Source organism: Gymnodraco acuticeps, unplaced genomic scaffold (assembly GCF_902827175.1).
Source record: "Gymnodraco acuticeps unplaced genomic scaffold, fGymAcu1.1, whole genome shotgun sequence".
Classification (NCBI taxonomy): Eukaryota; Metazoa; Chordata; class Actinopteri; order Perciformes; family Bathydraconidae; genus Gymnodraco; species Gymnodraco acuticeps.
Window position 1 is genome coordinate 200,074 of NW_022992191.1, and position 15,823 is coordinate 215,896.

The 15,823-nt window shown below is 43.6% G+C and overlaps 1 protein-coding gene across 1 annotated transcript in view; it reads right to left on the bottom strand.

Moving 5' to 3' along the window:
- The window catches only part of poln (polymerase (DNA directed) nu), a 56,525-nt gene that overhangs the window by 29,328 nt on the left and 11,374 nt on the right, over positions 1–15,823 (bottom strand). Inside the window, exons 13-17 of the mRNA XM_034205228.1 lie at positions 12,973–13,056; positions 12,745–12,840; positions 12,533–12,589; positions 12,282–12,338; positions 10,390–10,455 (exon numbers count right to left, since the gene is read on the bottom strand). Coding sequence (XP_034061119.1) covers positions 10,390–10,455; positions 12,282–12,338; positions 12,533–12,589; positions 12,745–12,840; positions 12,973–13,056 — 360 coding nt within the window. The remainder of the gene's footprint in view (positions 1–10,389; positions 10,456–12,281; positions 12,339–12,532; positions 12,590–12,744; positions 12,841–12,972; positions 13,057–15,823) is intronic.

Here is a 15,823-nt window from a genome sequence, read left to right on the forward strand (position 1 = left end):
CACACACACACACACACACACACACACACACACACGGTGCTCCTACAACAAGGGAAGAGTGAATGGCAAAAGGTGAAAGTAATTACAACGGTGTGTGTCGGCTGTGTGACAGGTGATGCCGTGTGTCAGATGCGAATGTCAGCTTTCCCATCATGCAAAGTGTTGCAGTGACGACAGCATAAATCACACACAGGATGCAAAGCACAGGGATTTGACTGAATGACCGCCAGCAGCTAGACACTCATTCATTCCCAAGGTAAACAGATTATACACACATCTATTGCAGAAGATAATAACGCATACACACATATCAAGGACAGACACACACTATAACTTCAAAGGTAAAGACCTGCTCTGATGTTCTGGTCACACGGGTCATATTTCCAACCTTCCCTCCTGAATTAGAATTTGTTAGGACTACGTATCAACACACATAGCTTTCAAAGTACCATTTTGTTTTTGTTAATAGCTTTTGTTGTTTAAAGTTCCCTTGTATTGGTAATATGCCTGTGAAACCTCCAGAGGCTTTTAAAGAGAAAGTCAGATTTGAGCCTGTGAAAAGAGACGGGAAGAAGAGAAGAGAGAAAGACTATCAAAGAGATGGAACCAGAGAGAGACGGAGATCAAGAGAAAGAAAAGAGCAGGAGGAGAATCAAAGAGTTAAAAGGCACAACATGCAGCCGGAGAGAGAGAGAGAGGGAAATTGTAAAATATGAAATAGCCCTGGGTCAGCTTGTTCTGTTCACTGCTGACCGCACACTTTAAAATGCACGCCAGACCACAATATGCACGCACAGAAGCAACACATGCATGCTGTCCGTTTCACACAGCCCTGCAGTGTGTGGTCCCTGAGTCATTATCACCCTGACTGTGTCCTGAAGAAAGGAGAAGCGGTCCATTAGTGGACGCTGTGCAAGTACAGACACACAATCACACTTATTTCATATTATCATATTAATACCTTGCCATGTGACTGTCTCTAGAATCAACCAAAAATACAAATGTTTCGCTATCATTTTCATAATTCAAAGGAAAAATGACATTGGATTTTGTTGAGGGAACCCTTGCTAACTTCCGAGTCTTCCTACAAGAAAAACATAATCAATGCCAACCACTCTGCTAAGTTAGTTCATAACATTGTTTCTTGTATTGTTTTATATCTGTGGCGCTCACACGGTCACACACAAACCGATTCAGTGCACTGGCACACAGGCTCAATGAAATGCCGGCTGACGTTGTTGTTCCTCCTCTAATTAAATCAACGTGTAAGAATTATACAGAGCTGCTTCAAATGCTTTACCCTCTGTTCCACATGTACAAAAGCACACACAACACCATTAGTTGAAATGTGCCTAAGCCATCCCCTGCTTGTGTTTCCCTTCTTCTTGGCTCACTGACTCTGATCTTAACGGATGCAGATGTGCTTGTTTTTTCCTGCTGTCTTTCCACTGTTGGAACAGTGAGCAGCTTCTTTTTTTATTCTAGTAACCACCCTGGTGTTTGTGTTCTTAAAAGCCCCCGGTGTGTCCTTAAATGGGCTCGTAATAGCCTGATAATGAACCTGCAGTGGGTATGCACGGACCCAAAGAGAGCCTCACAATGATACTTGTTGCCAAACCACCTGTTGGGGGACTCGTGCTTTTAGATTAGCATTGGTTTAAATATTCATGATAGCTTTGCAGGAAAGATGCAGATAACTAAACAATCACTTTGAAGTACTTGTGTCACCTATAAGTGGCTGCTGCTGGTCAAGCAATGTTTAACCATTACTGTGTATTCAATATGCATTGCACAGTCTGCATGCGGATTATGGCAAATTCTGTTGGTTTTATGGACCAAAAAGTTGGATCCAGAATGTTCATTTTTAACATTTTAACACATTGCTGTCCAAAAATAGTTGGATTTCTGTAAACCTTTTAGTAGCATGGTGACAGAGTGAATGTTTAGACGTATTACTAAATGGCACCTTAACTGTCAAAATGCAGCTATTTAGGTAGTCCCAGTTGTTGCTTTTGTACTGAGATGTTGCTTTAGTATGGTAGGACCACACCAAGCCCCTTTATGACCCTTTCAAGGACCCTTTATGCGCAGCTCTCCAGAACACAGGTTGGTGCCGAACACATTAGTGCATCTGGCTCTAATTACACACAGATTGTCAGCGCAAAATTGAATGAAGGCACATTTTCCTGCGCTGCTATAAATGTTTTCCACAGAGACAGAGTGAGAGTCCCAGAGGAACACTGCTTTGTTAAACAGATGGGGACCACTGAATCACTGTGCTGGTCATTTAATCACATTGCACCCGGTTTAATGATTCGTCACGGTGCACATAAACACACATGCATGTCTGTATGCACACACATTGTGAAATGATTTGCACTTGCACTGCAACCACAAACAAACACACACTCCCCGACATCCATCTTCCCAGTAAGAGAGAGAGACATCGCCACATGGCCGTAAAACCCACTGAGGCCTATTCCAGAAGGTAAAAGACTGCCGTACCAGCCCCATGGGAAGTGATGCAGGCATTGATGCTAATTGGTCGTAGTTCCCGAACGGTAGTACTTCACATCGTGTCAGTTCATGATGTCATTTGGGCCCAAAAAAACGTGTTCCCATCGGCTGACATTGGGAACGAGACGTCTGTAAATCAGCAGATCATTATTTTTTTATGTTGTCAGGACAAAGAGTTGAACAGCTCTTATTTTAAATCATTATGACCTAAAAGTTTTATAAAGCGCTAAAAGTCAAATCCTTCCCCTCTCCACTTCCGCCATTTTGGCTTCATGCGCCGCCGAGCAGCTTTCATAGGGACGAACGAGGCCCCGCCTCCAACGCTAAATCCTACAAAGTATGTCGCTGTCCCTCTGAACTCTAGCATTGCATGGCCATATGTATGGAGAACCGGGATGACTGGAAGCAACGATGGAGGGCTCGTCTGAGGACGACCTAGAGAGCTCCCAATACAAGAGTTGAAAAAAGCCAGTTCATCTAATAGTGGGTTTATATTGGTGCAGATACGGGTCTCTAACAGTGATGTTCATGGCAATTTAATGTAGCAGCTAAGCGTTTTACCCAAATGTCAGCATCATTAAACCCAGACTTCAGTCTATACATGGATATGTGCTGCAGTGTAATAACTGCACACTGCCAAAACTGCATCCCTCTCCTCTGTCATCATCCTGTTGGACCTGTCTGCTGCATTCGACACGGTGAATCATCAGATCCTCCTTCGCACTCTCCAAAAACTTGGAGTTTCAGGCTCTGCACTTTCCCTCCTCACCTCATACCTCAAAGACCGTACCTACAGGGTGACTTGGAGAGGGTCTGAGTCCGACCCTTGTCAATTAACTACGGGGGTCCCTCAGGGCTCTGTTCTTGGTCCCCTCCTCTTCTCCCTGTACACAAACTCGCTCGGATCAGTCATTAGCCCGCATGGTTTTTCTTACCACTGCTACGCTGATGACACCCAATTAATTCTGTCCTTTCCTCGCTCAGAGACCGAGGTCGTCACACGCATCTCTGCTTGTCTAGCTGACATCTCTCAGTGGATGTCTGCTCATCACCTCAAGCTCAACCTTGACAAGACTGAGCTGCTCTTCCTCCCGGGAAAAGATTGTTCCACTCTTGACCTAACAATCAACATCGGCACCTCAGTTGTTTCCCCGACTCAGACTGCAAGGAATCTGGGTGTGACCCTAGATAACAACCTGTCCTTCACTGCAAACATCGCTGCTACAACCCGCTGCTGCAGATACACGCTTTACAACATCAGGAAGATACGTCCCCAGCTGACTCAGAAAGCGACTCAGGTTCTGGTCCAGGCTCTCGTCATCTCACGCCTAGACTACTGCAACTCCCTCCTGGCTGGTCTACCTGCATGTGCCATCCGACCTCTGCAGCTCATCCAGAATGCAGCGGCACGTCTGGTCTTCAACCTTCCTAAATGTTCCCACACCACGCCGCTCCTCCGCTCCCTTCACTGGCTTCCGGTAACTGCTAGAATCCACTTCAAGACACTGGTACTTGCTTACCGTGCTGCGAATGGATCTGGCCCTTCGTACATCCAGGACATGGTTAAACCGTACACCCCAGCGCGTGCACTACGCTCTGCATCAGCCAAACGACTCGTTGCGCCCTCGCTGCGAGGGGGACCCAAGTTCCCATCGGCGAAAACACGTGGGTTTGCTGTCCTGGCTCCAAGATGGTGGAATGAGCTCCCCATTGACATCAGGACGGCAGATAGCTTGCACATCTTCCGGCGCAAACTGAAAACTCATCTCTTTCGACTCCACTTCGAGCGTTAGAACTATTAACGAAGCACTTTTATACTAATAAAGGACTGGCTTACCTAAAGCCAGTTGAGTAGCACTTGAAATGTTTGGCTCTATGAAACCTGATGTACTTATATGATTCTGTTTTCTTCAAGGTTGTGTCTTCCTGGTCGAATGTACTTATTGTAAGTCGCTTTGGATAAAAGCGTCAGCTAAATGCAATGTAATGTAATGTAATGTAATAGTTGAACTCGTGAATATAATGGCTTTGCACTGAACTGGGATAAAATAGGATTTTATGATGGATCACAATAAGAAACCCTCAAAATAAGTTAATTGTAGTGATTATCTATCATTGAGAGCATCCTCGCAATAGGGAGAATCTGTCTCACATGCAATAGAGAATACAAAAATAGAGCCCAATCAAATCTTTGAACATGTTTAAACAATCATTTTGGAGAGAGATTAGGGTATTTTTTAGCTTACTGGCTAAGCTATCAGAGAGATTGTGTCACTTGTACCAATATACTGTTGTTAAGCAAGGCTCACACACTCACACACTGCTTGGTATAATTGTAAATATTAAGTTCTCCAAACAGATATCCAAACTACTCTCTTTCTCTTCCCCCTGTCCACCCCACACATGGATAAATAGGTGTATCCAACTGCATATGCAATAGTGTGTGTGTGCCTGTGTGTGTGCATCAGTGTTTAACGCTGCCAGGGAGTCAGCAGAGAACACACACACTTCAGCAAAGTGCTTAGATCAGCCTGGGGAAGGCTTGAACTGCAAAACATGTAATGACTAAATGCAAAGCAGTCTTAAAGGAACATTCAGGGTATATGCAGGAATCCTGAAGTCAAATGTCATACCTTTAAGACCTTTGTTAAGACCCTTTCCATACATTTTAAGACCTCATCGCCACTTGGAGTTTTAACCGGTTACATTGGACACACTTTACCTCACATTGACCATATACTAATTGTCCTTCCTCCTTATCTTCCAACCATTTGGACGCAGACTTGCATTTCCCCAAAACGATGTTGTTTAACAACCGGCGTAAACGGACCTTCGCGCTATCAAGCAGTGAGCGTGCGATGTCCTGTTCAGAGGACGTCAAATCCAACGGGATGCCATAAATAAACGACACAGAATCACACTACACACCTACGCAATGATTACATTCAGGCAGACTTTAGAATACAACCTCTTTGGACCATTTATGTACTTATTGAAAACAAGCTACAAAATGTAAAACCTTGGAAAATGCCGTTTAATACTTTTTAATAGCCTTCATTTTCACTAAATTCATTTATCAACTTTGAATACTTTCTAAGACCCTGCGGACCCCCTGGCATTAGACCGGCTCTGAAGGAACTCAGCTGGCAGTTTGGGAACAAACACAGCCGCCGCCCAATCACACGGAAACATAGATAATGCAATAAAGCAGTGCTCTTATATCTTGTCCTACACCACATTAGAAACACGTGATCTGTTTAGAGGAAATATTGTGGCGTATTGTTACGATAAATGAATACAAACAAAAAAGGTAAAATCCCTTACTTGGATTAAAAACATTTGTGTATTGCTGTGGGAGGAAGTAAACAAACAAATGGAGAGGAACACACACAATAAGATTAAAGAAAGTCACAATTCAGACAGTAACGAAAGCCTTTGACTCCACAACAGCAACAATGGTTTGACATAAGCCCCAAACTGACAGCAGAACAGTGTTTGCATCCGTTTCTTTGCAGGAGTCAGTGAACGCCATGCACTTGTGGGTGCTATGAATGTATACATCTTTGAACACCATAAAAGAGTCTAGCCGAGCAGTGCAGGGAGAGAGAGAGAGAGAGAGAGAGAGGATGACACAGGGTGGAGTGCTGCATCAATCTGGATGCTGCTTCATCTCTTTGGTGCTACAACCCGTCAGGAGGAAGTTACATCTTATTTGTCCTTTCACTATTACACTAGAGGGTTGCGGATGAATGAGAAGAAATGCTGCATCATGTAGAGAAGGGGATACAGAGAGAGATGGAGGACTGTAGATGAGCAGGGAGCTGATGTGTTTGCCTCCAGCAGGTAAAACCCTGGCTCCACTTTCCCTCTGCAGCGAGAATCACTTCGTGCAGCGCTTTAAACTCAGCAGCGCTTTATAGCTGCTTTAAACCAGACTCCCCTTTGTTACTGCGGTGTGGCTTCACCTCCATTGAACTCACACCAGATGAAAGTGAAACCCCTCTGCAGCACTCCTCATTTGAATGTGTGTGTGTGTGTGTGTGTGTGTGTGTGTGTGTGTGTGGCGAGTTGCAGAACAGCTGCCTCTTTCCCTTCGACCCAGAACTATAAAATGCAGTTTCCCCTTCACAGCAGTGGGATGTTAGCGGTCCCTGAGAGAGTCTTATATGAACTATTCCACTCCAAATGATGATGGGAATAATCCTTGTGAGCAGGGATCGAGCTATAAACTGAGCTCTATGGGGGTCTTTAAAACTAACGCGTGCGCGCGTGCATAATGTATTGCGCACCTTGGAGGTGCAGACTCCAAGTCTCATTAAACATGCTGGAGCTGAGTTCTGCAACTTTCTTCGGAAGCACTTCTTTTAGTTTGAGCTCCGCTATTTCAACAGCTCGTTTATGAGCAATAGAGTCGCGGTGTATGTAAAACAAATCCGCAACTGCTTCTGCACAGGGCTACTCACAGTCCCATTGGTCCAGGCATCCACCAAATGCGTTCCATATTTTTTCTCCGAAAGTAATAGAGTCTTGGCTTCCTTACAGACGAGGCATCCAAGACCACCCTCCTTTGAAAACAGCCAGGGGTTTCTTTCTTTCCAGGATCTCCACTGATTGTGTCCCCAGTTAAGAGTCCTTCTGTAGCAGTACCTCCTGCCTCCTCATGCCGCTCCGCTTCGGAACTTTCTACGTGTGTGCAGCTGGTCCCACATTCAACAGCATCAGGTCCGCTAGCAAAGACAGCATCCTCCGTAGCAGCAAGGTTAGTGCTAGCTGTCACGCTAGCAGGTACATTTTGGTTGTCAAAAGCTGTTTTTTGTTTCTTTGTGAGAAAACCAAAACATCTTGTAGACCCAGTCGGCGGCAGTGGCCTTTTTTTGGGCGGCATGGTAATCGTCTGCTAGCCTACGGTACTCGTAGTATGTATGTGTGTATCTTGTAAATATATTTAAATGTCTGTTGATATAACGGTTCATTCTTCGGGCGCGCGCAGCACGTTCACAGCCTCACAGGCATAGAATGCGCAATATTTTATTGCGCACCTTAGAGGTGAAGTGCATATTGTCATTCAAGAGAGAATACGATGCGTAGTTCTTTTGGAAAACATTGTTTTGTTTGCCTATTTACCTCGTTAACGTAAATAATACTCATTACATTGAAAAATGCATTATTTGTGATCAAAATAATGGTTGTTGGTAATGTATATTAGCGACCCCCACAGATGTTTGATTTCACTGGGTCCGGTGGGAGCTCAGGCCCCTCCTTATGGGAGCTCAGCTCCCATTGGCTCCCACGTAACTCGAACCCTGCTTGTGAGTGAACATCATACTTCTGCTAGAGTACTGAGAAAGAAACGTGAGTGAGTTTACTCTCCTCACTCCTTCATATACTGTGTATAGAGTTTGTCTCCGCACTCTGTCACAGGCTAAACTGAAGCTTACATAAATATTACACACCTTCTTCTTTGTGGGTCACTTTATTATATTAATTATTGCTAGGCTTTTTCTAAGCATCCCTTAATTATTAATAATCCGTTTAACTCCTTAGATCAGGGGTGTCAAACTCAAGGCCCGGGGGCCAAATCCAGCCCTTGACTTCACTTGATGCGGCCCCACAAGAGCTTGCAAAGAATGTTATTATACGGTTACATGCCGTTTTACAGAAGCACGTTGCCCATAAACTACATGTCCCACAATGCATCTCAAATATGCATTTTTCTCAGAATTTGATTGTTTTTTCAAAATGTCACTTATTCTTTTTGACTTTTTTTATTTTAATGTGGCTTTTCTTTTTAAATCATTTTGTGACATTCTCACTGAAGAGACTTGCAATTATTTGCCCTAGATTTCTGCTTTCAGACGTAGTTAATGACGAAGTTATTACCCTATCTGATAATAATCCAATGCAGAGGCAATAATGTAATATCACACATTATTTTATATATATTAAATATTTATATCTGTATTTTTATATAGTCTTAAAGTTACAACCGGCCCTTTGAGTGCAACCTTAATGCTAATGTGGCCCGCGATGAAATTGAGTTTGACACCCCTGCCTTAGATACTCTACTGTTGGTTGGTATGGCTGATTTAATAATAATAATAATAATAATAATAGTTATTAATAATACATGAGATTTATATAGAGCTTTGCACAGTGCTCAAAGACTCTTTACAAGCAAATAAAGAAACTAAGAAAAAAATTAAATATATTATTAATTAATGCTAACATTTCAAATTGTCTACACACTGGTTTCAAGCTTTAAAAAAAAAAAAAGGTTTTGACAAATGGAACTAGATTATTCAATAGTATTTATGTTCTTTGAATTCTTTTTTAAAATCCCACATATTTCCGTTTTAAGATATCTCGTTTTGTTTGATCACAGTCCAAAAGCACGCAATATGCAATATATACAATAAGAGCACAATATATGATCAGGGACCAAACTAGCCCACACACACTCCAGTAAAGCTACACACACTCCAGTAAAGCTACACACACTCCAGTAAAGCTTCACACACACCAGTAAAGCTACACACACTCTTAATGCGATGTTCAGCCGAACCCACCACTGCGTTATAGCAGAGGGAACGGAGCTGTGTTAAATCACAGCTGCCCGACGGTCCCATATTTCATTCAGTAGCAGTTTAATCAATTCAACGTGTAGCTCACACCGGCCGCAAATCGCTAAGTGAGATTAGAAAAGTTCAATGTGTGTGTGTGTGTGTGTGTGTGTGTGTGTGTGTGTGTGTGTGTGTGTGTGTGTGAGGGCAGTGCTCGGAGACAGAAGCAGCAGAGCCTGACAGCGAGGTGATGTCCAAATGAGCTATCGACCGATCGCACTGAGGCGAGGGAGCAAGGGGGCAAGGGAGCAAGGAGGGGAGCGAAACAGATGTATTCTTCAGTATCTGTGTTTCACTGCATGTTCTACTTTCATTACATGTTTTATGATTTAATGTTGTTATTATTGGCTGCTACTTTATTGCTCGAGACTTTTACAACATTGCTGTAAAAAAAAAACCTGTGCATTATAGAGCTTTTTTACTATTAAGTAAGGCTGCTCCTCCACTACTTTTATACATTGTCAAAGTCACCATATAATTCAGCCATGATATGAAAAATCTGTGATATAGCACCTAGCAACGCCTTTTATAGTCACAACAACCTTTCCCCAGCACAGGTTCATAAGTAAGCTGCTTTCCACACAGCCTGCAGTTCAGCACCACGGACAGCTCCAGTAACTAAACACAACACAAGTGTTATGGAAATAATTATCCTAGACGCCAATTTGTAGCATACAGGACAAACCTTGATGTCTGTTTACCTTCTTTAAGGACACAGGCTGCTTAGCCAATAATGTTATTGTTCCCATTCTGTGACCGGTCAATACTGGGATACAGATGGTCTGTGTTGTGGGTACACTGGGACACTTCCTTCTCTGTATTTGTGGACTCCAAGGTGAAATCTTCGAGGTCATAAGTGTCCGACGCAAGTAGCTCAGTGTTCCCACAGTTTAGGCTATCTCCTCAAATATGTTGTTTACTCTCTGCGAAACCAGTTAGATGGGCTGGCAAGAGAGAGGCTCTCCAGAATTGACGTGGCAACTCTACCGTGAAGTCAGAACCTCTGACTCTTGGACTTGTGATGTGAATCCTCCGGCCGTAACTCCAAATAAACCATGTGTTTGACATCAAAGCTACTGCTCCTACCGTGTCTCCTTCCTGAGTCGGTGACTCCCACTGCATAGCTACACAGAAGTTTCCTCTACAACAAGCAGGACAGCTCGAGCCAATCCACAACCCGGATGACTGGTGTCAGGGTGAAAGAAATGAAGACAGAGGGAGATGTGTGTGATGGCGGTCCGGTTAAACTCACTGGGTGTTTGGCTGAGATTCTCCCAGTCACCACGCTGGTCTGGTGCCACGTCGAGGAAACGTAGTTCTGATTGAGAAAGAACCAAGAAAGGGAAATATGAACACATTAAAATGGACAACTCCATGTTATGACATCAACAACTGGACGCCAAAAGGAATACAATGAATACTTCCCTCATATATAAACATGATGAGTAATGTTTCTCAGCTTATCAACAACAGCTGCGAATCCTCATTGCCATCATCGCTCTGATTCTGCTTTTGGACCCGCGAGCATCAACAATGCAACCGTTTGACGCCCGAGCTGCTCGTACACTGAAGTGACAGTTGGTGCAATAAGTAGGACATGCAAGCAAAGTACTCGCTGCTGTCAAGTGATGAAACCCCTACATGTATTTCATATTAGATTGCTGGGGGGGGGGGGGGTCAGTCCATAGTATAAAAAGTAGATTGCATGACGTTTTTGCGCTTCTATGTGACATGCTTTAATGTTCAAAAAGGACACGAAGGAGGAAACAATTCCACTTATTGCAAAAACAAGTCAGATGGTCATAAGAAAATGACTTATCACTTGATTAATTACCGTAGTAAACATTTAACTAAAGAGTTGATGGTTCCAATTGCTTGTTAAAGTCTTCTTCAGTACAGAATGGTATCCATTATTAAATCTTAATCCTATTCTCAGTGAAGTAGACTGTAAAGGTCACCTATCATGCTATTTTTAGGCAATAGGTCTCAGATATATAAAACATTTAAAAATATATAAAAAACATGTCTATGAAGTGTTTGCTCAAAATACCAAACAGATCACCCATTCCAGCCTCATATCCCTCTATTTCAAAAGGGCTGATTTTATGTATAATGCTTAAAAATATTTTTGATCAAAATTAAAAAAGGAGGGTCTGAGCTCATGCGGGACCCGGCAGCTACCGTCTAAACTAAATACTGCGGTGATGAAACGCCATATCATGGATTATCAAGGATTCTCTCTGAAACAGTTCTGGAGCTCAAAGGCTTTCTCTATTGCCGGTTATACCACAAGGTGAGTTCCTTTTTATTTCCTGCTTCTTCACACACACTCTCTCCAGTACAGGTTAGCTCTGAATGTTAGCGATGCTAATGGAAACACCGACCATATTACGTCCAAAACAGTCGGGCATTGTTTCTGATAGCAACGTTTCTGATAGTGCCGTGGGTCCACATTTCAGATATTACATCATATCGGACGCAAATCAGGATCAGCTCCGTTGTTCCCCCGTTTTTAGAGATTTGGGTACGGAGGAAAAGAGAGGGTTTGTTTTCTGACGCTGCGTGAGTTCCCTGAAACACCGGGGACACATCTTTATATATAAAAGACATCAAAAAGTGCATTTTGCATGATAGGTCCCCTTTAAAGAGTTAGGCCATTAAGATTGACATGTCACTGTGCCACATTTTGGTCGTTCAAATAAGTATTTTTCAGCATTGAATTGAAACAACTACTACTCTTTCCCTCTCATACCACACCATGTTTCATTTCTGGGTTATACATTTAAAAAGAAAACATCTATTTCCTTTAGTCAGCAGCCCCCTCCTCTAGCTGGGATTGCTGCCATGCTCTGTCCGAACGACCTCCAGATGAATCAGCCCCATCAGAAGCTGAAGCAGCTCCAGAGACAGCATTGAGAGCGCTCACATTGATAAACACAAGCTGCTACTTCCATGCAGAGGCGATAGGGGCCCATGTGGAGAGACAGACAGACACAGAGCTGCATCTTTGCTCTGCCAACTCAGTTCAGCCGAGACATGTCTTCTATAATTACAGCAAGGTTGTGAAAGTTCCTGGTTGTGTTTGTAATGTGATACAGTTTAAATTGTAGGTATTTTGTTGCTTCATAACTGCTCTAGGCTCACCTTGCTCTTCATGCAGGAGAGGATCCCATCGACAAAAGTGGACTTGATTTTGTGAACCTGGGGAGTACAAGGCAGACAGCTGTTACCTGGAAACCAAGGGTGAGACTTTCAGATGCTCCACTGCACATTGGATATTGTCTTAGCATACCTTGGATATCAAACTGTAACCTTCAAATGTTTTGTGGTAAAAGAGCCTCTTTTCTTTGGGCTGACTTGTTTGTATAGCAGATACATTAAAAAGCAATACTAACCTGTCTGTACTCTAGAATGATCTTTGGCAGAGGGTGGAGGTCCTGAAGCTGCAACAGCTGCAGCGAAACAGGACAGAAAGGATCAAAAACACTGTTACTGTTATTCAATGTTGTTCTTTTTGTGTCGTTTAATTTATACTCCATCTACGGATATGTACAGATCAAACAATCAGAACTTCGTATCTGTTTGTGTTTGTTTGTTATTGACGTACTGCAGCTTCTGATGTTGACTGTTGCTGTGTGCTGATGGTCTTTGGGAGTTTCTTGTTTTCGCAGCGCTCGTGGAGGCACAGCTTCTCAAACAGGACCTTCAAACATTGGAAATCCATTGAGACGTACACACAACAAAGGGAAACACACATACAAGCGTGTGCATACATACAGTGCATGCATAACAGCACACAACCACAACGCTCAGATGTACAGATAAAGGTACACACTGCTCGTAGTTGAGTGCTGCTGGTGACCAGGAATATCTGCCCTGCTGCTCGGTGGGCCTCCTGCTCCAAGTGCTTCATCTTAGTCTGACAGAAAGGTAGAAAGGGGATAGAGAGAGAAGAAGAACAAGAGAAACACAGAGGGGGGAAGAGGGTACAATTTAGACTTGAGTCATGTAGTACACACAAATGTTTTCCAACGTTTGTTTTAACCAAGGTATCAGTCATTCTGTCTGATGGAACATTAATTACTGCAAATTAAAGGGGCCCTAGAGGAACTTTGGGATTGTACAAAAACCTATACAACACACTACAGGGAAGCATAACAGGGTCTCTTTAAGGCTTCTTGGATACACAGAGTCTGTTGCTTTGAGTGACATACAGGTTCTGTATGCACAACCAATCACATTCATCTGTGATTATCTAACAACCAAAGCGGAGAAAAACACTGAAAAGTAAAGTTGGTTCAAAAAAGAAAACACAGTTGAGTGGGGAAAACTTCTGAAGCAAATGGAGTCAGAGAGACACGAGGAGAGCTGGAGCTTCGATGGAAACACTGACGGTTTATTTGGAGCTTCGGCCGGAGAATTCACACGACATGTTACGGGCCACGATCTGACCACACGGTTGAGATGCCACAATCAATTCTGAAGAACTCTACCCCAGACCCGTGTATTTAGCTAGTTCAACATACTGCATAACAAGATAGAACCATAACACCTCTATCAGCTGACGCCAACAGGCAGGAACAGGGAGACAGAACACTGAGAGCACAGCAGCCAAGGTTACAGGTGCCTGTGCTCAGTCAGGACAGTTTGAACTGATACACTGGGTCAAAGTTATGGGCCTTGGGAAATATTTGGACCAAAAACAGGAACTTTGTTGTTAGGTAAACACATTTTGCAGGATTAGGGTTTAAGAGAGAACTTTTAAAATGTGTAAGACAGAACTAGTTTCTCTTTCCTTCCAATGACCAAAGACAACGCACTGTTAATGTGCTTCACACACACACACACACACACACACACACACACACACACACACACACACACACACACACACACACACACACACACACACACACACACACACACACACACACACACACACACACACACACACACACACACACACACACACACACACACACACACACACACACACACACACACACACACACACACACACACACACACACACACACACAGCATGTTAAACGCAGCGAGGGAGAGGATGTTAAGGGATGAAAAATGACACAAGGTGGAAGAAGGGGAGAGAAAAAAGAAAGGGCCACTTGGGATCGGAAAAAATGGAGTAAAGTAAAAGAGAGTGATAGGAGAGAGTATAAGGTAGAGGATGGAAGAGGAGAGGCCATGTCCCAGAAATGCAGAGATAATAATGAGTGGGGGGAAACTGGGTGTGAGAAGGGGGAAGGCAGTTAAAAGAATCCCTGCTCAACATATTCAGCCTAAACATGAACATTTGAGTGTTTCTACCACTGGGGTGACATCCTCATCACACCAGCAGCTCGATCCAAGTCTGACTGAAGAGGAGAACACTTCGTAACAACTTGACAGAGCGAGGGAAGAGAGAAACACGGACAAGAGGAGAAAAACAAAAGGGCAGAGGGGAGGTGGGGTGATGAAATGAGAGACCACAGACAGAAAAAGGAAAGGGCAGAGAAGATTAGAGGGTTCAGAAAGTGTTGAAATGTGGTAGAAATACTTCAGGGGGTAGACACGTATAAAGAGGTGAGAAAAGGAAGTGTTGTGGCGGGACCTTGAAGTGATACAAAATGGCTTTTAGAACAGACATCACTCAGAGGAGGGAGACTGTGAGAGACAGAACCTGACAGGATGATGGGCAAAGGAGGTAGATGTGCCAGAGGGAGGTGAGAGAAAAGACAAGAAAGAGGAAAAAGTGGAAGAGCTGTAAGACATGTTAGAAAAAAAATCTAAAATATGTTCTTTCTGTTGCTCTTAGTCCAGGGCAGGCTCCAGCTCTCATTCATATTGGATGCTAGCCCCTAAGTACTTTGTTTCTCACACACACACACACACACACACACACACACACACACACACACACACACACACACACACACACACACACACACACACCCACACCCACACACACACTAAGTGGCGTCTGTCCTTCAGAATGTGATAACGCAGACTGAAACGTGCATGTTTGTCAGGTGCATGCTGACAGACAGGAGGGACAAGAAAAGCACCAGCACTAAACTCTGCAGCAGTGTGCAAAAGCGTCAGCAGACAGCGATGCTCCTCCCCGCAGCCACACAGCCTCCTGAAGGGAAAAGACACACTCTCCGTCCTATGGATAGTAACACGGCAAGATAGAAACACTCTCACTGTACAACAACACCCCTGCTGGCACTTGGAAGAAGTTCTAATTGGGTTTACAAGCGCCTGATCGGGAACATGTGTGTATTCCTGAGCAGGCGTGTGTGTGTGTGTTTGTCTTAGTGTGCCTATGATCACTCTCAAATGTGGTCCTGAGAATAGTTGTCTATTCAGATGTAAACAGGACGGGTCCCCAGAGGACGTCCAACAACTACATCACTAATGGTATCCAGAAGTAGACATTTTTCTTTCCTTCTCAGGCTCTTTTTGTTGGTAATTGAGATCTCTCCTGTGTCTCATATCCTCCCACTGTTTTGCACCCATTTGTATTAATAACGCAGCCGTCTACTGCACTGCGATTCAGCAAGAAGTCTCTAAATGCAATCAGCAAGGAGATGTGAAGCACACATTGTATCCGACCGTGAACATCCTACCTAGAGACAGACATTTCCAAGCAAGCTTTTTCCAAGCCAAGTCTGCTCTGATTGGTC